A 27,675-nucleotide genomic window follows, 5' to 3' on the forward strand; every position below is an offset into this window, starting at 1 on the left:
GTGTGTCCCGTCTTGTGAATGAAACCATAACCCATGAAGATAAACCTCATTCAGATTCATTTGACGTATAGTGTTCTGAGATGTTTGATAACTTCCTCCGCCTTGTAGGGACTCAGCGCTTCACATAATAGCTTCATTCCACTCAAGCAACTAAAAATGGTAACGATACTGTTTTCACATTATCTTCATGTAAACAGGGCCTAATGCACGAAAAACCCTCATTTCAATAATAGGCCTGTTTGAGCGAGATGTTGTTCACATTATTTTTCCTAGTTGATTGCTTGCGAAGCCCATGCTAACCAGAAGCACAATCCATTTTTGTGTGCATGCGATTTAGCATTCTTTATGATCTCAGTACATCAGACTCAATATTCCATACCGGCTATCTTTAAATGCGAACACACAAATACCCACATGTACAAATAAAATGACCTATTATCCTATTGCCTGGGGCAATTTAGTTTTTTTTCTAGGGAATATGTTGAAATACACTGTGCCATAAACCGCTGCAATTGTAACACAGCTTATTCAGTGATTTTCATTTCGAAAATGTGCAATTTCAGTTCATAACCTGAAATATAACCGTGGTGTAGTTTTCTTTGGGGGACGTGGGTCATAAAATTATCTCGAAGCATCATAATTAACGCCACAATAGATCCAACTATAAAAAAAAAATTGAATAAATGCATTTAGTGAAGCACAGCTGCCACCTCTCACAAACTGAGAGTGAACTTTGAGCTCATACTCTGGATAAATAGATCCAGTAAACTCGGTTTAATGATTTAGAATCAAATCAGAAATCAAAAGTCCTATTTCCATTTACCTGGACCCAATAACTTATGGCTGCTGATAGGTACACAAGATGAATCGGTGGATTCAAAAGAAGACAGTACTCGGTAATGATTCAGTTGATGACGATGATGATGATGTTGATGATGATGATGATGATGATGATGATGATGATGATGATGATGATGATGATGATGGTGATGTTTTTTTTTGTCATTATTGTTGTTCTTTTATTCTTTTAATATTATGACTATCATTAGGTGTTGTTACATCACACTGGCGTTTACTCATTGTAATTGGGAATACTAATTTGTGAAAGAGTATTACTATGCATTTGTGGGATGTGACGGGAAGTTTTGCTTTGCATCAGCATAGATGCAACGTTTGACAATAGATCAACTGATTCAAGTGAATTTAATAACTTCAGTGAGATAAAGTAACCCATTTCCTAGAAACGAACCAATTTTACCCTCATTAATGTGTTTTGTTTGCTGGTGATCCTTACAATTGACACGCACAAAACATTTATTATGGTCTAAGCTTATATCTAGTCTGCATTGCATCAATAAATCCATCAATCAGCACTGAAACGTGAAGTTTGTGAACTTTTTGCTTTAACAAAATTGAGTTTTTACCCTCTATCTGTGCTTGCTCTTTGTTTGAGCCCCTTCTATCGCTCTGATCATAAATTACATCCTGAAATGATAATAATATTGCTTAATATTACTTCACGAGAAAAGTGAAGACACGCGCTTTAGTGGCTCAGAGCGTCGTTAACAGCGCGTTTCTCTCTGTGCCCCGCCCGGGTATCCCTCCACCACCTCCTCCTCCTCCTTTTCCACCTTCCTCCCTCCCACCAGAGAGCCTCCCCGGTTGACCACCGCTTCCCGTGACGCCGCGACCCAAAACATACGCGCACCGGTCACATGCGCTCGCACATCGCGCAAACACCCGCTGGAGTACAGCAGCTGCAGTGGAGTTATTTTACGCACAAGTGTCCCCGCAGATGGGAGCTTCGGCGTCTCTTTATTCCAGTAAAGTGAACGGCTCGAGCTGAACGGGCGCCCCGGTATCAGGAGGCTGGAAACGCGCCTCCGGACGCACCGGGAGAACACCATGAAGTTGTCCGTCCTCCCCTTCCTCCTGTCGGTGTCCTACCCGCTGCTGCTGCCCAGCATCGCCGGTGAGAAAACTACACGTTTTTCCCCAATTTCTCTCGTATCAAGACCGTATTGTGTCTTTTTGTGAACCAAATCTACCAGATTAAGAGAGAACATCCGATGATTTATATTAACTTATGTTACAACCTCTGTTGGCCTCGTCAAACAAAAAGTACCATCTGCTTGATGTGGTCGCTCCCCATCGTTGATTTCTTTTGTTGTCATTTCTCTGTTTCATTAATCTAAATCAAAGTAAGAATATCTTAGACTATGGTGGCACTTTTCTAGGATGTAACGCTCCACTGCATTATCCAGATGAGTTTTTAAGCTCCAATCCCACAGTAATGTGATGGCCCCAGCTCATTTTTCTGTGAAAGTTGATTGGTCATCAAACAAACAGGAACACAGGAGTCAGGTATCAGAGTCCAGCTCTATTCATCTGTCCTTGAAAATACAGTCGCAGCTCACAGGACTAAAAAAGGCTCTGCAATGTGGGTTTGTATGTTTGCTCAGGGGAAGCTTTGCATTTATTTACTCAGATGATGCGAGACAGATGTGAAGCCAGAAGAGAAACCTGCTGCAAGTGACATGTGGTCACTCTTGCTCCTTTCCCATCATCAAGCACATGTGGTCTACCACCTGGTGTCCCCTGTGTCTGCTATCATGGCTGACTCTTATTAATACAGCAGTTTCTGTCACCTTCGGAGAATACATACAACTTCAGGCAAACCGATATGCCGGCTGCCCAACCACTGAACACAGCTGTATTCTCCAAAATCCTCACTCCATTTGATGCCCAAAACATTGCTGTATTGCTCACTTCTCATTCTGTCCTTGAGGGTGATGTACCATCACCATCTGTCTCTGTGTATAGTTACTGCTGTGGTTCATCATAGGAAAGATATATTACATCCCTTAATATAGACTGCACATAATCTATATGCTGCATGTAACTTTTATGTGACTATAAAATGTCACAGTTTGTGATGAAATGTAGTGATGATATCCAAAATAAGTGAGGCATTATTGAGAGCAAATTGGGAAAATCCCCTCTTCATTATTACCCTCATGATTAGAATAGCATGGATATGTATTTTGAGATTGTGAGCAACAATCACAGCAGAATGACAGTTGTTAATCTACTTCATGCTTCTTTTTCTTTTACCAGCTCCAAATCAGTTTGTGTCTTTGGCCGAAATGGAGGACGCCTTGCTCAAGAACCTCTTTCAAGGTTACCAGCGCTGGGTCAGGCCCATCCAGCGCGCCAACGACACTGTTAGAGTACGCTTTGGACTGAAGATCTCCCAGCTGGTTGATGTGGTTAGTTTACACCTCCACAGTAAAACATATTGATAACATTTGACCACAACAGCTTAGCTTTTACTTTTTGTTTAACTTTAGAATATTCTTTAGCAAGTGTTACAAAAAAAAGGTTTCAGACATATCAAAACTATTATTTATGGCAGATGTGTACATAAATGTGGGACAGAGATGCAAATATTATTGCTTCCATCTCATATACACACACATTTCATTGTTTAGCAGAATCCTTCAACATGATGTCAAAGCTCATTATGGGGTTTTGTTTTATTCTAAAGCCAATTACTACTCACTTTTGCCTCTGATTCTTTTTTAAATTATGTTTTCTTTGCTAAGGGTTACCTACTGTATAGCACATAAAAGAAGAACAGCAATTAAAAAAAAAAGGTGCATTATATTCTATACAAAGTCTGGGATCCAATCATCTGTCGTACTATATCACTTTATTCAACTGAGCTGATTTTAAAGTCATCAATCACCTCAAATGCATGTTTTGGACTGTGGGCAGAAACCCGAGTACCTGGAGAAAACCTACACATGCACAGGTACAACATGAAAACTCAATACAGAAATTGCCATAAACCCAGACTTGAACCTAGAAGATTATTATTGTGAGGCCAAAATGCAAATTTCTAAACCACCTTGATGTTTTTGTAACTTTCCCTGAAGAGAGTAGAGGACATGGGGCAGAAAGTCACAGACAAACACATAAACATCGATTATAAGTTCCTTTGCTGTTGTTCACATATTTACTGCTACTCATTAATTGGGTCAACGAGCCCACATAGACCCAGAGTATTTGCGAGATGAAGCCATACAACTACTCAAAGGAAAACTGAAGAAGTGCTGAAAAACAACAAGAGCAAGGGCCCTTTTTTATAATCAAAACCGAAGTTACATGTTTATGCCTTTGTTTCAGCAGTGTCGCTGTCCGTGGTGCTGAAACTAAACAGGCCACAGTCAGGCAGCGGCACTGCGAGGAGTTTTCCATTGTCCTGAAATAGATCTGGAACACTCTCTTCATATCTACAACTACACGGACTCTCTCTGGAGTGTCCCTTTCAATATTTCAGAGGTTGGCTGTGATAGGTTGAGATGGTTTGGGTGTTCAAGATGGGAAAACTGAGAATGCTAATGGAGGTGAACCACTTCTCTTGGCTTGAAATATTCATTTCATCCAGTTTAGATTTACCTTTTCATCCTTCCTCCTTCCACCAAACACAACCAAGAATGAATTAAACAACACTCCTTTAGGTTGGCGCCCAGCAGGGAGGTTGAGCTGTTGGATTGTGGAAAAGAAGAAGGGGGTGAGAGATGTAACCATAACACGGCAGCTTGGCTTTGCTGTGCACATCCCCTGAGTCTCTCTGGGCTGCTGCATGGCTCTGTATTAGATTATGGTTCACCTCTGGTCTATGTGATCATCAAAACATCCAACTGGCTCTGACAGCTGAGGCCTGGGCTGGATACATTGAACAGCTTTGAATATGTCTCTTTCACTTTTTCCAGCATTTACATCTGTGTAAAATATTTTCTTCTTCAGTGTTTCTTCTCCATCTTAAACATGCCTCCAGCGATGTGGAAATAAGTTAACTGCTCTCCATCTCTCTATTCCTGTCTTCTTCTATTTACCTCCTGATGTATTTATATTGCTTCAGCTTGGTACACTTCACCCACCATCCTATGTTTCTTTTTTTATGCAAAGGAAATGGCAGAGACAGTCACAAACAAATGTGTCTGACACCACTGGATTATTAGGTTTACCTTCAGCCAGCCTCCTCATGATAGACTGCACAAACAGCACCATGTAAGAGGAGAATCATCTGCGTAAAAGAACTGATAGTGATGACTGGCTTAACTTAATTGTCTTCACATATGGGCATGTTGCATACATGCTTTATTATTCAATAGCTGTTAATGCATATCTGTGAGGCTAAGAGTAAACAGCAACTGAAAGCAAACAAACACTCTCATATGTCTGTTTTTGACTGTGCTTTTGATTTGCACAGATTAAACTTGTCAGCAAACATGCACAACGTTTTTACACACAAGCAAACAACAAGAGAACATGTTTTTTTTAAGGTTTGTGTGATTAATGTACATAAAAAAGTAGCATTTTGGGATAATTCGATGAACTCCTAATAAACACTATTGTGACATAATGGTTTAGTTTCTGTCTTCTTAAATATTAATGGTCCCTTTTTTTTTGTAGGATGAGAAGAACCAGCTCATGACCACTAATGTCTGGCTCTGTCAGGTAAGACATAAACATGAGCTGAAACTGCACACTGACATCTAATTTACAAATAATGCATTTTTTTAAATATATTTATTTAGCATTTGTTTCTGAGACAGGCTATTTCTGATTTAATTATGAATTTTGATTCTGATTTTATCATTATATATTTTGAAGCAGGGAAAAGATAGGTAGTAGAATGTAGAATACATTTCATTATTTACGGCAACTATACTTTTTGTGGTTCGTTTCCTGAAACGCAAATGCAAAGCCAATGATTTTGTATCACGTGATATTTTGTGTTTATTTTGCTCAGGAGTGGATTGATTATAAACTGCGATGGAACCCAGATAAATACGGTGGTATCACATCCATCAGGGTTCCCTCAGAAAATATCTGGCTTCCTGATATCGTCCTGTATGAAAAGTGGGTAATTTTCACCAGTCAGCGATTTCATGTGAAATGCAAGACACTCTCAGTATGAAAAGAGAACCAACACAAAGAAAATATAGTTCATAAATTATGAATCATTATGTGTCTACTTTAATGTCAAAGGTATGCCTGAAGTGTATTGGTCTTATATAACACACTATTATAAAGATTACGAAACAGTGGGGTAATTAAATAGTGTACCATCACATAGTTTAACAGCCTTTACTTATTCAACTGATATTAAAGTACAGTAATGTTCCCATGACTGTATGTTAGTTGTATTAAATGTTTCACATTAAAAAAAAATTGCAGCAAAACGCTGAAGCTGCATTGAAAATAAACTTTAGGACAGAAGTAGTCACGATAAATCGGAAAGGTTTGTTACTGCAAATGTGATATACATTTTGTTTTGACTGTTGCTTCAAATCTCCTCAGCGCTGATGGGAGATTTGAGGGTTCCCTGATGACCAAAGCCATCGTGAAGTACAATGGTGCCATCACCTGGACACCGCCTGCCAGTTACAAATCGGCCTGCACCATGGACGTCACCTTTTTTCCATTCGACCGCCAAAACTGCACCATGAAGTTCGGCTCCTGGACCTACGACGGTCACATGGTGGATCTAGTCCTGATGGACCACCAGGTTGATCGGAAAGACTTCTTTGACAATGGGGAGTGGGAGATTCTCAGTGCCACTGGTGCCAGAGGGAACAGGAAGGATGGCTTGTATTCCTACCCCTTCATCACATATTCCTTCATCCTGAAGAGGCTGCCATTGTTCTACACGCTCTTCCTCATCATCCCGTGTTTGGGTTTGTCCTTTCTGACTGTCCTGGTGTTCTACCTCCCATCCGATGAAGGAGAAAAGTTGTCACTCTCTACCTCCGTCCTCGTGTCGCTCACTGTGTTCCTCCTGGTCATAGAAGAAATCATCCCGTCCTCCTCCAAGGTCATCCCCCTCATTGGCGAGTACCTTCTCTTCATCATGATCTTCGTCACCCTCTCCATCATTGTCACAGTTTTTGTCATCAACGTGCACCACCGCTCCTCGGCCACCTACCACCCCATGTCGCCATGGGTTCGAAATCTCTTCCTGCAAAAGCTTCCCAGATTGCTCTGCATGCGAGGACACACCGACCGCTACCACTACCCGGAGCTGGCTCCTGAAAGCCCCGAGTTGAAGTCTCGCTCTGCTGGTCGGAGAGGTGGCCAGAGGACGAGCGGTGGAGCCCACGGACAGACGGCACCCGATGGGAAGGAAGACGAGGTCTGGGCCACCATGTTGGAGAAAGCGATCTATTCAGTGCGCTACATCAGCAGACATATTCGCAAGGAGCATTTCATCCGGGAGGTGCGTATAGCATTAACTCAGAAAGAACTCCAGGTAAATAACCATCATGGATTAACGATTGGATTTGTGTGGGATTTCTGCTTTTTTCACAGGTGGTTCAAGACTGGAAGTTTGTTGCGCAGGTGTTAGACCGAATCTTTCTGTGGGCCTTCCTCACGGTTTCAATTCTGGGAACCATCTTGATCTTCACACCAGCTCTGCAGATGTTCATGAAAGTCCCTCCTCCAACTCCAACTGAGGATCCACCTTCACACTAATAATGACCCAGCTGTTTTGCAGACAACAGATGAGCTGCTTGTAGCAACCTCTGAAACCTGTTACCAGTACGAGGAAACCACAAAGAGTTCAACACAGGGGAACTCGGATTTCCTTTGTATAGAATCTTTGTGTCATTAAAACAGCCAGCCGGTTGGTACGTGTATATTTTTGTATAGATCAGGTTTCAAACCATAATGACGGCATTTTTTTTTACATAGTTAAGACAATCACACATAGTTGGTGCCACCTGTGTTGCTTTTTAGTCGCCAAAGGGAGAAAGTCCAACAATCTGCAGTCACTGTATAATTAGACTATAAATTAAATCTTGATTTTATTTTTTTTAGTTATGCAAGTAGTTGACCTCTCCATTTTTGCTTTAAATGTTCATGCTCATCCCCTTTAATCTAATGCACAATCACCCTGATACAGTACAGTACAGTGCAGTACTGTTGTCACTTAACTGAAGCACAGAATACAACTCGCTGGAGCTACTTTTAACAAGCATATTGTATTAAAGCCAATAACCGACCACCAACAACCTTTAAACTACCTTCTACACTCAACAGAGCTGCCACCAAATGTTAACTCACGTTTGCAGAATCATTGCAGATGTTATGTACATGAGGGGAATAAAGGTTTGAGAGGATGGATGAATACTCAGATTACAGATATTTAATCTGAACAATTTTGTTTTGTGATGAATAATCATTCCTTGGCTGCTTTATTGTCCTGAAATCAGAACTGTGGTTCATGTTTTGTTGCTTCAGAGCAAATAATTCAACTAATATAAAATAGTGAGTCAATAAAAAGTTTTTACTTCACACAGTCTTCAAAGGTAATGCATTTATACCGTTCAGATTTACTGTACTTTATTAAAACTGGCTTTACTCATTGAGGCTTTATTCCTTTTCGAGTCGGTAAAAAAAGTTTTGGGATTAAAAATTTTGAGGAGTTAATATCCATCCATCCATCCATCCATCCATCCATTCTAGTGCTAAGATAAATAATCTTTATCCAAGGACGCCACCAAGTGGCAAGACTGTTTAAAATAAATAACTTAAAATAAGACCTGTTATTTTACTATTATTTTTTTTTTCTTTAATTCCGCCTTCTGATCCAATAAAATGTAATTAGCTCCCTGAGATTCATTCCATCAAAAGCTTTCATAAAAAAGTCGTGTAAACTAAGTTTAAGCTTGTTTTGTTTTTATAATTTATTCACACCAATGGCCAAATATAGAGTCTCTCAAACCCATCTTTCTTGACTGTGGGAGGAAACTGGAGTACCGGGAGAAAACCCCTTTACTCTCAAAGCCTCGTTAGATTTGTTAACACAAATAATTTTTTATTAAAATGTATATTTTCAATGTGTGCCACATTCAACAAAGGCATCACTGGGAGAATGAAGCACTCCAAAGTCGAAGCTCAGGATATTATTTCATGTAATATATAATATTTAGTGTATTCCAGGTTATTCTATAACCCACATCACATTTTTGTCCACGTTTTGATGTCACTGCAGCCTCTTGTCAATTGTCTATCCGTGGCGCCCGGTCTGGCTGTCCAGGTGAGCTCGTGCATTGCGTAACATCTCCATATAGAGCCGGTTGTTTTCACTGCAACAACACGAGTGACATTAAAAACACAAAAAACTAATTACAGCTTCTATTTTAAAAGTGTGGTATTTATTATACTGCAAGAAAGGCATTCATACAAGTCAGTGCATTTTTTCCAAGTGGGACAATAGTTGCAATAATAATTATGAAAATATCAGATGTACTAAGTTATGAATGTTACGCATGTCGTCATATTTCGTTGTAGTACTGGGATACGTCTAAAAAAGTACAATACTGAAACTTGATTAGTGAAGCATCATGTAAAACAAAGTTTAATAGTACTCACTTGGCCACAGACTGGTCGAACATCATGTTGCCCATGTCCATGTAATACTGAGCATCGGTTCGAATTGCAGTCCAGTACTCATTAGCCTGAGGAAGAAAAAAACACAGATTTTGTGAGTATGCTCATCTTTAGATATCTTGTGCATTCACACAGCACGGCGAGGTGTTACCTGCTCCTGAATGGTGTAACCCCACTGGTTCTGAGAGTGGTTTGGGTCCCAGTAGCCCACCTGCCTCTTCAGTCGGATGAATCGTTTTGCCTGATCCTCCTTCACGAAAGGAGCAGCAAAAACTCCTGAGCACAACGTTAATGACAGAAAAATGCAGTTTAAAAAAAGAGGAAAAGAAATGACAGATTGCAATGAAAACATTTGTATATCGTGTGAATGAATACTGTATATAACTGTGAACTGACAGTATTGATGGAGGAAAAGCAAAATTAGTTGAGAAGATGATGAAATAAATTCAGGTTTCATCGATATAGATTTGATTGTACCTCAGTTAAAACAACGACTTACCACTCAAAACAGCCAAGACGATCACACACTTCATGTCTGTGGGACCAGAAAGCATCACACCAGTTCAGGAGATACTGAAACACAATCCATGTGCTTTTCACTCAAAATTAAAGTTTCTCATAAAATAAATACATTACAAAGATATTTAAGAAATCGTGAAAAATCAGACTTGCCTGCAGTGTGAGCTGTGAGCCGAGTGTGTGAGAGTCCTCGGAGCTAAGAATCTCTCTTCCACATGTAAAAACTGAACAAGAGTTTCTTTCACACAGTTTCCACCAGGAGCCAGCGAGGAATGAAAGGACTCAAGCATCAGGCAGGGCAGGTTGCTCAAAGTAAACCACCTATCCCACTGCCAAGACTTCAGCAGACCGTCTGAACACACAGACATTCACAGTGTGGAGCAACAAGCCTGGTTGTGAGTTTCAGCATCGAGATGGTGCCGTGTGGACTAACAGTCAGTCAACAAACTCAGTGCAAACATCCTGGCTGGAGCAAAATCTACGTTTTTTCTTTCTTTTCTTTTTTACCTAACTTCCACAACTTTCATATTGTGTATCATTTTACTTTATGATGGATGTTAATGTTCCAGTTTTATCACCTTTGTTAGTCAAAAAGTGTTCTTGAATATGGTAGAGCAGCAAATTATAAATGTTCATCCTGTTTTAATCCTGAGTGCAGGTGTGTGTGTGTGTGTGTGTGTGTGTGTGTGTGTGTGTGTGTGTGTGTGTGTGTGTGTGTGTGTACACGTCAATCCGTGTAACGTTATGATCTACTTTGCATCAATCAACGGTATTAATGTACCTCTGCATGTCCTCCACACGGTGGCGCTGTGTACACAGTGACTGAAGTAAAACTGGCGGATAGTCACTGTTTCTTCAACAGGCTTTTTGGTTTTCAGAATACAACACAAATTTTTTTTAAGATCTTATAGGAACAGTTCCCCCTGTTTTGTGAACCACCAGTTATAACATGTTCAAAAATAAAATTACAACAAACAAGATCAACTCGAACTCATTAAGAACCAGTAGATTATGAACAAAACCAGGAAGAGATTTGAGAAAATGATATATTGATCTAATGAAAGCTGAAGTAAACACACACACACACTCTCTCTAATGAGTGTGATTCAAAGCTCACCAAGACTTCAGATATTTCAAAGTGTGTCCCAGGGGTTTTCATTCTGAGGTCTACTTGTTGAGGTGCTGCATTAACCCTCTCATCTTCGAGATTAAAAGGAGGAATATTTCTGGCATTCTCTCCGTGTGATGTAATATTTACGCCCCTGCTGATGAAGCCACATGGAAATGATCACATGAAGGTGAAGATGAGGGTGAGAGTTAACTGACATAAGGAACATAAGAACTAAAAGAACATCAATAATTTAAAACGCTCATAAATATTTCTAAGCATGTGAATATTGTGTTGGACAGTGTTTGTGAAAATGTCTCAGGAGAGTTTTAACTTTTGTTCTTACATCACCTCAAACGACGCATATCTCACTTCACTTTCCAGATTTTTTTGACTCTGTGTCTCCATTTCCTCCATGCTGACCTTTTCCCCAGGAAACTCCTATGTGTGTGTGAGAGCTCTGCCCTTTTTTGTGGCATCCTATAATAAACCTGTACAGACACAAAAATGCAAGCTGGCTGCAAGACAATGCAGGAGGAATAGGTTCAAGAATAAGCAGCTGCATTTTAGAACCTGGACTTAATAATCACACATATGTGCAAACATTATACATCATCAAATTGTAATAATAAAAAAAAAAAAAAAAAAAGATAATACCATCATTTATAAATTAAAAACCTGTGGAAACGTGCACAAATTTGCATGGAAGTATACAGGTGCAACTGCAAAAATGGAGTAAATTCATATACTCAGACACACACGTACACACACCCCTGTCTCTCAGACATCAAAGGCAGCAGATCAGGAAAAAAAAAAACCCCAAACTAAAACTCTTCTGACCCCATTCTATCACAGACATGCACACAGGCAACCTACTGGGACAGAAGAGTATTTCAAATATTTAATTTAGAAACAGGAAAAAGAGGTGAGATAAATGTTGAGCAAAAAAACCCCCAAAAAACAACGTGAGGTTTGACAGTTTCATACACGCTGTGTCACGTTTGAAAAGGTGTCAGCTGAGATAAGAACACGTCCTCCATTAATATTACCAACCTCATCGTGTTTTTGTTTCTACTCTGGCGCTCACATGCATCCTCATAGTAGCGGAATAACACAGCTCTGATTCTGTTGTCGGCAATTACGTGTGCTCCGCTTGGTTCAAGTAGTAGGAAAATACATCCAGGGTGTGGAGATTAAAAAATAAAAAAAGACATTGAGAAGAAGGACATAGGCAGAGGTAACGCCACAACATTAAGCCCATTACCGGGACACTTCTCATGTATAAATGATGGAGAATTAACCGCTCTCGCTGGTCTTTTCTCTTCTTCTTAACCTTTTCTTCTTTACCAGTATCTTTCAGTGGATTGGATCCATTTACAAAGTCAGACAATAAGGGAGCTTTAGTGGCAGAAGCTTCAGAACGTGCTGAAATGGCTGAAAATCTACAAGTACTGACCTTTGATTGAGATTTAACATCTCAATAGTTTCAGGACAATGTGTTTCCTTTCTTTGGACGGCGGCGGTTGTCGGGAGTGTTTTAAAGAGAATCGATTGCTTGGGGTTTGAGTCAGTCATGCAAATAATAATAAAAAATCCAAGCACTTATCTTTTTAATGTTGGAATCTCGAATCAAGCAATAGTGATACTAAAGGCAGAAAGTTCAAAAATTTGATGAACTTTAATGGTTAAAAATGCAGGGGGGAAAGTGCATTTCTGTCATTTGTATGTGTAAACGGCTGCACAGTGTGACAACATGTGTTTGTAAATCATTTTCCCCAAGGGGAAAAATTATGTACAGGACAGAGAAACACATCTATAGTCCAAATGCACACAAAGCTGTTTGGACACTGTAGGCATGCTCATTTTAACACACCAGGGAAATTATAATCTAATGGAGCAACACTGTAATCCACCTTGAGACAATGCCAGGAAGCCGTAAAACATCACGCTGTCACATTGTAGTTCAAAGTCTTTTTGTTCCCCACTTCTGAAGTAGATTTGACGTGATTTATCTTGTCATGCATCTCATTTTGTCATACACGCCAAACAAATCTGATCACGGTTAACAAAGAACAAGCTGTGTGTCGTTCATCCATGTGAGTGGAAAGAAACCAGATCAAAGCCTGACAAGTGACTGAATCGTGTGTGAAAGAGAAAAGGCTTCCAATGTCTGAAAAACAACTGCGAACAAAATGATCTTAAAGCATTCCCAATCAAGATAATATAATTGAGTTACACACATTGGAGGTATGTGGAGGCATGACAGCAAAGGTAAGCCACTATAATTTATTATGTTTACTCTAAGTTAAATGGTTAACAGCAAAAAAAGATTAAAACACTGTTGTGTGGAGCGACTGTGGCAGGGAGAGAGGTAGCAATTTATTCAAGTTCAGACTGCACTATATTCATGGTTATATTAATCCGTGTTGTGTCTTTTTCCTTTATCTTGAGCAAATAAAGTTTAGGCTTCAAAATCAATGATAGAAACATGAGAGCAAAGGTTTACTATGAGTTTGAAAGTTGAAACCATTTCATATGTGTTGTCGTATTATTTTATTTTCCTTCTTTTGAGGAGGTGGCAGTCAGCCTATGCATTAATCTACAAAAGAATGTAAACGATGATCCTACTGCCCGATTCTGAAAGTATGTTTATCTTAATCTTTGGTTCTGAGCCACAAAAGTATTCATTTTTCCCCTTTGCATATTCATTCCCAATCCCCAGTTCAATTGCTGGCTTGACGGCCTTTCTGTGCGAGGTTTGCATGTTCTTCCCCACATGTACAGCTTGTATTTGAGCGTATGCCAGGGAGTGTAATTTGGATAACAACACTCATATGGTTATGTGTTTTCTTGAATGTTGACTTCATTACTCAGTCATGTGGCACGTCTTTGACAGATCAGTAATATCAATACCATAGATAGTCTGTTTTCATTTGAGATTTTATTTAAGATCTGCTGGTAAAAGGAATGCGAGTTGTTCAACATGAAGGGCTGGTCTCTCCCTCCGTATAGTTCATGATGGTTATTATAAAAAACCTTTAACATTTGGCAGCAGAATTTAAGTTTGCTATGCGAGAGCATGAGGGAGACTGAAAGATGCGATCAGAGGTTTCATGAAGCTCACTGTGGCTGTCAGTCCAGCTTAAAGCCAGAACCGATGCGTCGTGTTGTCCCAAATCAGATCTAACAACATGAATCCAGTCTGATGTTGATCAATAAGACACACATGGGGTGTGAAAAATAACAAAAAAGTGGTCTGTTACTACTGGCACAAAACTGGTTCTCGGATAATGCAGCTTTGCTCCATTGAGAGGAGAGAACATTTGGAAAGTATGCAGTGTTCCCCCTCATTGCCTGTCGAGTCCTATTCCCAACTGAAATTATTTATGGAATGGAAGAAATAGGTCATTTGATTAGGAGCCAGTCTGGCATAAAAACGAGACAAATGCTACAAAACTTCAGTTGATGAACCTCTTTGTAACACCAGGGTTTAGAAAATTGCTGTGCGACACAGCACAGGCCCGTGAATGGTCATTTACAGCAGTGGGGCAAAGAAAGGTTGACTAAGCTGACTGTACCTACCTTATGAAATGCAATCTTCAATCCTGTCCAGCAGAGAAAACCCATTCTGCCACCAGCTCCATACCCTCAATACCTCATTGTGGATTTTCCATTTTCAACTTATTTTACCTGTGATTTGTCTCTGCTCTGTCTGTGAATGTCTGTCCCAGAACACACTGAGCTGTTCAGTTCCACCTCCATTCCTATTGTCTGGTCTATCGTTCCATCACCGCTGACATTAAAACTTGCAACATAATTAATTGAATTGATACGACTGCAGTTTTTCTATATCCTATGATTTTTTTGTGGGATCATTAATGCAGACCAAGTCCGGAAAATTACTCAAACAAGTTGTGTATTCAGGTAGCTCAGCTGAATGAGCAGACGCTTCAAGAGACAATACAGTCCAACAGGATGTGGGCATCTTTGTCTTCACTTTCTCCAATTTTGACCGTCATACATGTCTTTTATATATATATATATATATATATATATATATATATATATATATATATATATATATATATATATATATATATATATATATATATATATATGCAATGGCTACAACAAAAAGTAATTCAGACCACAGGCATTACAGAAGGTGTCTGTTTTAACTTGTGGTTCAATTCCCATTCAACTCGTGACTTTCTTTATTTGTCAGGTCCCCTGTAAAACACATAAGAAAAAAAAATGTTCCCAACATGCTTTCAGAGCAGCTCTTAAAGCATATGAAGGTTGAATTCCTCTTTATTCTGCAGGTCCTTTACACGAAGTAAACAAATCACATAGCTCTCACATTCCTCTATGGTTGCTCTGTGTGATGCAATAGTTGAAATGACTCACTGTCAGTTGTGAGGAACGCTGGAGGAATCCTCATTTAAGGTTTCTTACCTGTATGACCAAGGTCCGCAGAGACAATATAACTGATAGAAAATGCTCAAAATAACTCAATCCTGATTTTGTTTTATTAAGATGATCTGGCCTCAGGGGTTAAAAAGTGGCTTTTATTCAAGACCACAATATCTGCAACATCTGTAATAAACCTCTAATTAATCCCGAGCAACGGCATGATGTTTCAGTCATGACTCACTGAGGTTTTATTAAAAACAAGCCTGAAGTTTGTATTTTTGTATCGTAGTGTTCTTTGTTTCCTCACTACTTCCCACAAGTCAAACAGGAATATTGCTGTGTGCAAATCGATCATAAGTCTATTTGCCCTGTGACGGACCGTCAAGCTGTTCGGGGTGTCCCTCACCTTTTGCCCAATGTCACCTGAGATTGGCTGCAGCCAATCACAAGCTAAAGTTAAATAAAGCAGTTATCGCGGAGCCCGGAGTCGAACCCAGGATTTCTGAATGCGCAAAAATAAGACGTATGACGATAGCATATGATGAGTTCATTTTGGGACGATGTCATGAATAATGTGAAAGACAAGCACGCAGTGGCCCATTTAGTCGCATTAACTTTTTTTTTTGTCGTTAAGCGTCGCAGCGCAGCATAGAGTGTGTGCGCAACGCGCCAATCTGAACTCCGCACTCTACGCACTGACTCTGACATCTTTTTTTTTTTTTTTTTTTAAATACCCCACACACCGTTCCCCCTCCTCCTCCTCCTCCTCCTCTCAGTCTGCATCCTGCCTCCTGCTCCTTCCACCGCCACACCGGAGCAGAGCCCCCCCCCCCCCCCCGTGCAGCCGACACAGAGCGCACTGCCGGGCACCGGCAGAGTTCACTGAGCGGTGCCAGGATGCGGTGCCACAAGTTCTGGGGACCATGTTCGGTTGGATTTTACGTGTGGACAGCAATCCTTTTCAAAGGTAAGCTCGGAGAAACATTAGTTGACACTTTGCTTGTTTTTTCCCCAGAGTGTAGATGAATTTGCAGGAGTGATGGAGCTGATATTCTTTACAGTAAAATAAGGTTAATGAGCTGAACTGTGGAATTTGCAGAAGGCGAATGGAACTATTCACATTAATGAGAATCTTTATAGATCTATACGGCTTTGTTTTATTTAAATCATAATAAACAACGCAGAGTTGCCATCCTGTAAAAATTCTTATTTTTACATAGTAAATGTCAAACAGAAGTACTGACTCAAAGTAATTGTAATGCCATTGAACAAAATTGGCTACTGAATCCATACAATTCTATCGTGAATCAGTTAAAATGTTCTGTGTACACCTGTGTACTTTTGTCAGTTTGTCCCCTAAATAGTTTGTTTTTAAAAACTGTGTACATGTGTTTATGCCTCTTAGTGCATGTCGAGTGTGTGTGCCTGAACGTCTGCTCATTCGTGTGCACTGAGATGCATGCATGACTCTATAATTATCTCCTATAAGCCGCATCCCATCATCAACATCAGCAGCATCTGTAACATCTGGGGTGCATACTCAACAGTTACTGACATGGCGACTTTGCTCCAGCTATTTGCTTTCAGACCGTGTGTGTGTGTGTGTGTGTGTGTGTGTGTGTGTGTGTGTGTGTGTGTGTGTGTGTGTGTGTGTGTGTGTGCGTGTGTGTACGTGCACGCACTTTTCAGTTGGTCACCTTCCACTCTCCTCACTTCATCTGCTGATCCAGTCACTTGTCACCTTGTGGGGAGGAGAGAAGCCATTAGTGACTGAAGCAGAGACTAAAACGAGTGAACAGGATGTACAACATAACAAGCCATGATTGAATCTCAGTTTTTATTTTTTTCATGAGCTTTATTACTGTTTAATGACAAGAGAATGTTAATATGCAGCAGTTACCTTGTGAACTCTCTGGAGACTGTCCAAAAGACAGATACGGTTTTTCAGTTTGCAGATAAGGACGAAATGGCAAAGTGTACAAAGGGTGAAGACTTACCCACCGCCACTTTAACAATTAAGTTTTTCCACTTTAATCTAGATCTTAAAATGTAATCATGTTGAAAATGAAGTAGCTTTCCCATCGTGAGATGGGATTGGCTCCAGCGCCCTCAGTTGAATGAAGCAATATAAAAGATGGATGGATATAAATCAAAGTAGTGAAAATCATGGTACTGTGCACATCAACGCTTGGATTTTTTTACCCACCGACTCCAAATGAAAGAATTATCACAGATATCTTCACAATAAAGAACAGTGATATCTCAGCATCTCCTCATATTGGAATGTCAGGATGTGACCGTCAGTGGCTGGAGAGCAGCTCGCTTGGCTTTGAGTTTGGAGATTAAAGAGTCTGCTAGCCGCTTGTAAGCCCAAGAGTCGGCACATTCACTGTGGTTTGATAAGCAGCTTTAGTCTGTCAAGGGAAACACTAGACAGTATCCCAAACAGAAGACGGAGGACACGTCCTTTTCTTTGCAGCTGAAGGATGAGTTTTCAGCAACCTGTGTTGGTTCCGTGCACAGAATGGACACACAGTCGAGGGATCGACTCTGATAAGGATGTTCAACATCTACTTGTGGAGGTGATTAATTCTCAAAACAGTGAAGACAGAAATGAGGAAAACAGTTACAGCGATTCAACAAGTCATTCAACCTCTCTCTAACTCTCACTCTCTATAAGAACGTCAATCTCATGGGAGTGAGACTGACCGGCAAAGACTCAGTAATAATATGATGGTTGACTTCAGTGCAGCATCTCACTCAGTGTTTAAGCATCGTTTTCTCATGCTGTCTTGCGCAGAGTGTCCTCCTCCTGGTTTCTCCATAATCAGCAATAAAATGGCAAGAGCTGAAGTATATGCCGGTAAACCTCTGAACACACGTTGTCTGTGACAGTTCTTGATTTAGCTCCAGAAAACAGTAGGTCTGTGGTCATCAGGAGTGAGATGTATTAGCCATGCACTCAGTGTTGCACCACAGCACAGGTCTTAGCCCCCCGGATTAGGATTAAACATCCACGGGTCTTAGGACACTGAGCCCTTAACCATAGATTATAAACCTCTCCTATATGAATTCATCCGTCCAAAACTCCATCAACTCACAACAGCATATATTCTGATCCCCGCTTACCACTGCGGCCAGTCAGATGATGCTGGGAGTGATGTGTTAATGGATGAATCTGTGACTCCTCTCTTGGGTTCAACGTCCCACTTGTTCCAAATGATCAATGGCAATTTTGGAAAACCATTTTAGTTTCGAAGTAAATGTAGTGAGATAAATTCTTTAGTCGACTAATCTTTTCTTTTATTCCCAAAATCTCATTTACTTCTCTTCTACTCCTTGTTCATGTGCCTCCGTTTCTACACTCTCCAATCCTTTTACTTTGAGTGACAGACGTGCTTTCGGATCCACTTCAGTGTGTGAACTTTAATTCTAGTGATACACTCGTACAAGTACAACCTTTTTTCATCGCAGAGCTTTGACTTTGTTGAAGACACCGCTACATGACACTTAAGCATAAAATGAAAGCTTTCAGAGCATAGCCAAGCATTAAATATGAAATCGCACAGGATAATTATATGTCAAGTCGCTTTTTGTAATATGAGGAACACGTGACTCTCATGTTTGATTTTTCTTTTTTTTTAGTTGTATTACAATTTCTCTTCTGTTCATGACTTAAACACACTATGTTCCTCCACCTCAACTCAAATGGACCTATTTCTTTGGCCCGTGTCTTATCTCCACCTCACATTACTCCTCTGACATCTGCAGTTCCAGACAGACTGGGTAATAGGCGAGCCGCCGGGGTCAAGATGTAGGTTTGAAGCCTGTGAACATCTGGATGTTTCACTCCTGACCTCCCTCGGCTGGTTCATTCCCCCGGCCAAATGATTGATGATGAAATAATGAGGTGCCAGACCTCTGCCTGTTTAGATGTGACCTTAATTAAGTCAGTGCACACGTAGAGAGACGGTGTGTATTCAGAGCTACTTAATAAATGCTGTCAGACCTGAAAGGGCTGTCTGCGGTCGTGTATCGTCACTTTTTTGTTGCCGTTTGTTGTTTTCATAAAGTTGTTCTACCTTAAGTTCTGCATGGCAGCTATAAATTGCCTGATCAATTTCACCCTCCAATGACTGATAAACTCAAACAGACTAACTGAATTTATACAGGAGTACACGTGGAAAGTACACTAAAATAACATCACAAAATACAAGAAAGTGTACATTTTGATGGCCACTCGAAGGCGTCATCATGTTCTATGCGTCAGTTTATTGACTTTATTGATAATAACTCAGAGAGCTGATGAGGGTCGAGGGTTTTCCTCAGGGACCCACAGCTGGGGGTTCGTACCTCGGAACTTCCAATCGTCCGATCCCAAGTCCACTTTTCAAACTTCTAGACTGACACTGAAGCACGTGATCACGATCCAGTTACTGTTTTACTGTTTGCCATTTCCCCATTTCTCTTTTAAGAATCCATCTTTTAAACCAGATTTACAGTGGTTACTTACTTCAATTATTCTGACAAACAAACTACATCAAATGTAAGACTGTTTTATATTTATGACCTTGATGGATGTGTAAATTATGTTCAACAATTGTAATATAATTTAGACATAGTTTACTGGGTTTGGCGTCAGTCACAAGGTCTCCATCTGGATCACCATTTAATCGTGCAGATATGTAGCATTTATGATGGTTTCAAGTCTCCAAGCCCTCAGGGAGTTACAGTCTGTCAACACTTCCTTTGTGCAGCACTGTCCCCCTCCTCCTTCCCAGGTTCACAACTCGGGTCCCTCTTTCTCAATGCATTCTGGGATCACGGCCCTTTTATGCCTCTCTTTTATAACCGAATAATAAATGTGTTCTTTTGTGTCAAGTTCTTGAGCGAGTATGATGTATGTGAAACATTTCGTCCTAAGCACTGATAAATCTTCCTTTCTGCGGTGTTGCGTGATTTTATGTTTGTGCTTTATGTCCTTTTTTTTTTTAAGAGACAAGTCTCCATTAAAAGAACTTGCTGGCTGCGTTTAAATCACTATTCAACTAAATTGATGTGAAAATAAGTGAATTTTTTATCTATTTCTTTTTAAAGCTTTCCAAATCTGTTCTCGTCCCCTTCGTCGGTCACCAGAACGTTGCAGTGTCCTTACTGTTTATTCATCAGGACTCATGTTACATCACTTCGAAGCTCAGGGGCCCCGGCTGCGCTGGAGGCCCTGTGTTAACCCCAGTCTGCCTCGCAGCAAGATCACTGGTGTGAACTACAGTCGGTTACACTTCAGCTGCAGACAAACATGGCTGCAGCAGTGGTCAGGTCACTCAGACTTTGGAACATTTCAAGAACATGTTTAAAAGTAACCACCATCCTGACCAGGGTGGAACCCGCCTTCCAGCTGGGACAGGGCCGATCCTCCTGTAAGCCACCACAGGGTAAAACAGTTGTGACGTGCGGTGGATTTCTCTTGTCTGGGCAGCAGTAGAGACGATTCCTCCCTTAAGAGTCTTTAGAGATAACCATTTGAATATGTCAGGCAGCTTAAACCTTGTGGGTCATAAATCGAGAAAACTGCTTTTTGTCAAAAAAAATATATGAAACCACTTTATTTCTTATATGGATATCTTTTGGTAGTGAACATTAAAAACTGCTATATTTTATATTTTTTATCATCTTAGTAAGGTCAGTGTCATCTTTAGAAATCTGATGTCATCGCTTTTGCCCCCCCCCCCAAAAAAAGCCTTAGAGTACTAAAATCCTGTTTAATATTATAGTAGATTACCTAATGTACATCAGTATAGGAGATTACCTTGGCAGAAAAAGACTGAAGAACAAAAACCACAATTGTGCTCAATTTGTATGCGCTTTGCGGCGCTGCTCAGCCAGGATGGGTTTAGTTGGGCGATTCAGAAGCATTAAAACACCCTGATGTAATTGTGGTCATTTCGTGCTCTGCCTAAAATAACCTTATCTGAGAGAGAGAGAGAGAGAGCGAGAGCGAGAGCGAGAGCGAGAGCGAGAGAGACTGTCTGATGAGTATGCTTGGAAGCCTCATCTGAATGCATTGAACCAGTAAAAATATTAAATGGGGCAATATTGCGCAGCTCAATTTCTCAGTATATGATCATGTGTGACAAAAAGAGGGAGTGACACTGTGCTGCTTTGATGCCATCCCAAACAAACATATTTGTTAATTCACAGTTGGAACAGATCAGTTTACACTGGTCACCTTCTACCTGTCTGTTCAGCCCCATTTGCCCTCTGCCTGAAATGACCCTGTCGTACAGGACGGTGGCTCGCCTCTGAAGGTGACATTATCGATTATCATGCTGCTTTTTTGTCGTCAGTTTAGTTTCTTTTGAACCTGATCGGCTCTATTATGCACTCATTCAGCTGAAACAAGCAAAGGAGTAATTAAAGAAAGACTGGACTGATACAAATAGTTTGGAGATGGATGAGGGAGAGAGGTGCCGTTAACACGGAGAAGAATGAAGAAATTACAGGAAAATAGCAAATGTGGGTGGGATGAAGGAGGTGGGAAAAACTGAGAAGAGAAGGGTATCATATGTATTTCTGGTTTCACCTTAGATTTGTTCATGTCATCCAAAACCGCTTCTAATCACAGTAATCTGTGCACCACTTCTTATAACAAGAATTCTACTGAGGGTCATGGGTTGAGAAATCACTCCGGACACATCATCATCAGCTCGTCTCCTGCTGTGCTTGTTCATATTCTGAGAAACCTAAATAAACCTTGCTACTTTTTGTTTTTGTTTTTTTTAAATACCTCACTCAACACGGTGAATGTTGAGTTAATTCACCAAATCTCACATTTCTGACTGTCACTGATTTAAAGTTTGATCGTTTTCGTCCCTTTCGCATACGTTTGATCTGAATACATTCTAAACAAAATGATCCTGTGAATATTTTCCTTTAGTTTTATCACTCACTTTCTGACCGTTCCCATTCTAGAAGAGGTTTGCCTTTTGTTGTCAGTATCAATTTCGAAGCCTGTCCTCACTGTTTGTTCTGATGGTTGGATTCATTCCAAAGCGAATCCCATCTCACAACTCCCAGGTCAATGTTTCTATATCAAACTGTCATATTCTGACAACCGAAGCTGGATTTCTTTCCCAGTACAGGCAGATTTAAGGTCATTGCGACAAATTTGTGGACAGTCCGTCTCATCACCTCAGAGTAAAAGGCATGAAATATATATATACATATATATACGTGGACCAAAATTATAATTTTTCTTCATTTTCCATTCACAACAATCAGTGCGATAGCAGTCACAGCCAATTTTCTTCAAATAAATGTTGACGTCAAGGTATTGCGCATTTAAATTGGTTTGGTCTCAAAGGACACATCGTGAAATGTATTTATTTTCATCCTCCAGTGTGGGCATGACTTCAGAGACGCTGTGGTGCCAAGAGATCAGCCTCTTTTTGCATTTTCCGTAAAGTCAGACTGATATTATTCTGTCTGCCAGTAACTCAAGATTGACAGCAGAGGAGGTTCAATCTGAAACATTTAACAGGCAAGTATTGTTGTTGTGGTAAAATTGGGAATGGTCTGTGGAGGAGAAAGTTGGGATGACTGTGGCAGCTGTCAGCAGGCCAACATTTAAATGCAAAGATGAGAATTTTTGTGACATATTAGAATAGTTAATAATTCTGAGAGGCATTTTAGCCTCTGGAATAGTTTGATTAAGATTTCTGTTGAGGGCTTTTTGATATCTTTTTTAAATGAATGCAACATTTACTTCAGCATCAATTAACATCATCAAACACAATTTCTGTGTAAAACTGATTTAATATTTTACAATTGATTGTTTAAAAAAAATCTCTTAAAGGGATACAAATGTCTCTAAATTATTATTTATTTTTTTATATTTGAAGATAAGTGCCCGAAAATGTGTTATTGTCTAGAAAGTGATGTGTTCTATTATTCATCAACTTATAATAGTTTTGAAGGAACAATATCAATGGGTGTGTCTGTGGGAAACAGAACTAAACTTCCTTTTGCTGCTTCTTCTTCTTACCTCCAGTCAATGTTTCTTGATGGAGGCAAAAGTAAAGCTCCATCCCTTAGCGGGCGAGTACATATCCTCACTGAAGGCGTTTGTAGTGGACACAGTGGATCCTGAATCCACTCTGCAGCTCCGTTCCTCTTTTATGTTGTTGTGCAGAGCTGCACAGATGCACATCTATCAGAGGCTGTTGTATTTTTTAGGGTTCTCTCTCTTCTAGTTGTCTTGGAAGGTGAATCAGCAGTCATCAGTGCCTCAGCGTTGTGACGTTGATAAAGACTCTAACACACACTTCAGGGGAAACAGGTGGTCAGACCCAGAGGAAGAACCTAATAGAAGTTATCTGGAAAGAGATAAAACACACATCCTCAGTGGGTTGCTGTCTGCTTGACAGTCGGAGATCCTACAACCCAACTAGCCATCCTGTTTGCTGTGTATATTGTTGAATAAGTTATAGGCTTGTCAGGGGCAAAAAATATTTTTTCTTGAATATATCCACTAGACTGCTGCTCTCTCATTAAATACACCTATATAATTTAATATGACCCGGTACAGCTGCTCTCCTGTATAACTTCTATTTCTATGACTATTGCAGTTGCTTGCTCACTTCTTGTTGTTATGGTCAGAAAGGTGAGAAACATTTGATTTTCAATATTGAGATTCCATTTGTTTGTGGTGTTAAAGACAAGTGGATAGGAAATATCTTATATTCCACTCCTGTAATTGGTTAACAGTGGCCCTAACCCTACCGCTTTTTTTGTTTGTTTGTTTTTTCACCAATGCTGCAACATGAAATGAGCCTTTAGGTCAGGAGGGGAAAGGATTATTTTTCCAGTAACGGTGTTATTTGTTGCTGTGCAGCTACACAGCACTATGTAGCATATTGAAACTGTCCCAACAAGATGCAGGAGAAACTTTTGTGACAGAAGCAGAAAGTACCAAAGACACGACCAAGCTGCAGAAAGTTCCCCAGACTAGAGCGATTATTTCTTGACCTTCTCTGTGTCCAGTGATAATGCAGTGCCTTTAATAGTTTTGACCTTAACATAACTCCGTGATTGATTTACACGGTTTCTGTTGTACTCCGTCTCGATAATCACTAATTTGGACAAATCTTCAAACATTTAACCTTTTCATAGACTTGATATGGACAAATGTTGACATTTTTAGTCATGAACTCAGGGAGGATTGTGTTTGCTGTTGTTGTTTAGAAACGTTTTGATATTAGCGTGTAATCAGACAACTTGTATGTCTGAGGGCTCGAGGAGCACAGTAAAGTATGGAGAAGGTTTCGGGTTTGGCTCAAGAGAGGACTCAAGACGCAAACACCACCGAATAAAAAAAATTTTAATAAAAAAAAAGGCAATAAAAATATCACAAGAGCAAACAAAGATTCACTGGAGACAAAGACAGCCACAGGAGTGTTATTCACAAGGAGCACAGACGGACTGGCAACCAGAACACACAGCTAACACCCCACATATACTGAAGCCACCAGGTGAAGACAATCACACACTCAGGCACAGGTGAAACTCATCAGGACAGCAATCAGAAGCCAGAAACGAGAGACAGAGTTAGAATCTCACAAAAGCACGTGGACCATGACAGAAAGATTTTTTTAAAAGTCTAAATTGAAAAAAGAAAAAAAAATAGATATTGGTATGACCAAGAACAGCTACAATAACTTCAGTCACACAACCGGACACACTTGAATGAGTCATTTTTGATTGAACGTTAGATTTTTAAATTTTTTTTATCCAGGCATCATAAGCAACCAAAGGTAATTATCTGGATAGCCTTTATGAACTGTAAGTAGTCTGCAACTGACATTATTGTTACACTAGTGGTTCTATTTTAAACATTATACCGTTTTTATATATTGACTACACCTTCAATGAATTCAGTTTAAATAAATTTTTTTATTTTCTTATTTTTTACCTTTTAAATTTTTGACTTTTTAAATTTTAAAATTTTTGTCTTTTTAAATTTTTAAATTTAAATTTTTTTTATTTTTTTATTAAAAATTTTTTTATTTTTAAATTTAAAATTTTTGATTTTTTTAAATTTTTTAATTTTTTTTTTTACATTTTTAAACATAAAATAGATTACAGATTAAGCCATAACTAAGAAAAAGGCTTTCCCCCGACCCCGAGACATTTTATGCTGGTGCCCTCATCCTATTTTTTCTTTCTGGTGATTCAGTGTTGACAACTCACCGTTAAGGATTGTAGGCTAAAGGCTCTACAATCCTCGAAGGTTAAGCTTGAAATTTTCACACAGACTTTGGTATTTAAATGTCAGGATCAATTGAAAACAAATCATGTCCTCAATTTAAGGATAAAGTTGGACGGAATATGAGTTTGTAGAGTCTGCTTGACAATTGACATTTCAATGACCATTCTTTGTTGATGTGCTGCTCAACATTTTGTAGGCGTTCCTCAATAAAACATGTCAAGTTTAGGTTGCTGTTTGAGAGGCATTTCAAGATTTATTAATGTTTTGTTGTTATTTGCTGAATGTAATTTTCATGTTATGTTGGTAGATGTGCATATTGTGTGCCGCACTACTTTCGTTAGTTGAGTACAAGTGTTGTTGCCCTGAGTGGGAGTAAAAGGTGCTTCATCAAAGAAAAGGGGCAAAACACAACACAGCTTATTTTACTAGGAGGAATGTTTTGACAAAATTTTGCTAATTTGAAATCCTTCACAAGCCACACCAACTTTATTGCTTCAAATAATTTCTTACTCATGTAAATTCTCAAACAGGAAGAATTGCAAATGCAAAGCTCGGAGTAAAACAGAGGAGCCATCGACTCTGCTCCTGTTACCTCCCTCTCTCAATTCCCGCTGCTGGAGATTTATGACTGTGCCTCTTACTGTGTTTGGAAAACTGATGTCTTCATTCCAGCATCTCATATCAGCTTCATTAATGAGACGATCTGATCTGTCATCCCCTTGTGTGTTATGTTTGCTCACAAATTAAAGTTGGCGGGTTGGTTTGTTTTGTTTGATTATTTAATTCTGTGTAAATACGGTTTTATGAGACAAGCAAGCAGCTACTGAGCCGGCGCTTTCAATTCTCCTCCACTGAGTTTATTAGTTTAGCTATGTTTGTTTGGCCCTCACGCCACATTCCACTGTAATAAAAGAGGAGGAAAGCAGCTGCGGGGCTGCGTCGGGATGCAGCTGTATTGGAATTTCTGCGCGCACGTCTATGCAAATTTGATTGTGCGTGTACGAGCAGACACTTTGTAGTTCTGCTTGTTGATTTATTGAGGCTGTATTTTTGAGAGGAAAAACAACCTTTGGAGCGTTTGCCTTGTCGTCCTGTCAAAACATGTTTACGGAGAGAACAAAAGATAATAGCGTGGCTTGAAAAAGTGTCGACAACCATTACAGTGACTACGCATGTGTCTGTGGATCAATCCAACTTATACAGAAGAAAGTTGATGTGGGTGGCGGGCATACATGGGTGTGCTGTGTTAAGCCAAGTCTGCGTGGCTCCATAGAAGCCATGAAAAGGATTTCTCTGTGCAGAGCAGCTTCTTGTTGCTTCTTTGTGTCTGACCTCAGGCTGGGTCCTGCCATAACTCTCCTCATTATAGCTTCAGTGGGCTAATCAGCACCACGCCAGCAAAAGCTGTACTCCTCTTCATATGATCACAGGGCTCTCGTCCTCTTTCACATGCACATTGTGTGGATGTCTGGTTTTCTGTTTTGTTCTGTTTTACTTCCATCTCAGTACCTGCATGTATGTACAGAATGAATACATATTGTATCCGCTCATCAGTGGCAGTGTGTGTGTATATATATATATGTATACATTTCCCCATTAAATACCCATTAAAAACACATTTACATATATTCTACAAATTTCTCCACATGCGAGATAAATAAAGGGATATCTTATCTTATCTTATCTTATCTTATCTTATCTTATCTTATTTTCTACATTACAGTGTTGAGGTGACATTTTTATGTGCAATTACCATGTGTACTTCAAATGTAGTACATACAGTGGCTTGAAAGTATTCATACACCTTGAACTTTTCCACATTTTGACACATTACAACCACAAATGTGAATGTATTTTATTAGGATTTTTTACGGGGTGTTGGAAAGTATTTACACTGGCGCTC

The 27,675-nt window shown here is 39.7% G+C and overlaps 3 protein-coding genes across 3 annotated transcripts in view; 2 read left to right on the forward strand and 1 right to left on the reverse strand.

Moving 5' to 3' along the window:
* The first annotated feature begins 1,660 nt into the window (after positions 1–1,660).
* LOC308110719 (neuronal acetylcholine receptor subunit non-alpha-2-like) lies at positions 1,661–8,436 on the forward strand. Its single transcript, XM_080465214.1, has 6 exons — positions 1,661–1,972; positions 3,118–3,269; positions 5,482–5,526; positions 5,822–5,931; positions 6,373–7,288; positions 7,381–8,436. The coding sequence occupies exons 1-6, from the start codon at positions 1,906–1,908 to the stop codon at positions 7,543–7,545; spliced, it is 1,455 nt and encodes a 484-aa protein (XP_080321340.1). The 5' UTR covers positions 1,661–1,905; the 3' UTR covers positions 7,546–8,436.
* A 511-nt stretch (positions 8,437–8,947) lies between these two features.
* LOC308111346 (uncharacterized protein C3orf85-like) lies at positions 8,948–10,019 on the reverse strand (the record flags this gene model as incomplete). Its single annotated transcript, XM_080466208.1, has 4 exons — positions 8,948–9,161; positions 9,448–9,533; positions 9,617–9,741; positions 9,965–10,019. 4 exons carry the CDS (start codon positions 10,017–10,019, stop codon positions 9,083–9,085), a joined length of 345 nt encoding a protein of 114 aa, XP_080322334.1. The 3' UTR covers positions 8,948–9,082.
* A 6,300-nt stretch (positions 10,020–16,319) lies between these two features.
* LOC308110542 (neuronal acetylcholine receptor subunit alpha-7-like) overlaps positions 16,320–27,675 on the forward strand; it is a 35,018-nt gene continuing 23,662 nt past the window's right edge. The window contains exon 1 of the mRNA XM_080464906.1: positions 16,320–16,472. Coding sequence (XP_080321032.1) covers positions 16,403–16,472 — 70 coding nt within the window. The 5' untranslated portion in view covers positions 16,320–16,402. The remainder of the gene's footprint in view (positions 16,473–27,675) is intronic.

Source organism: Lipophrys pholis (assembly GCF_963383615.2).
Source record: "Lipophrys pholis genome assembly, chromosome: 6".
NCBI classification, from domain to species: Eukaryota; Metazoa; Chordata; class Actinopteri; order Blenniiformes; family Blenniidae; genus Lipophrys; species Lipophrys pholis.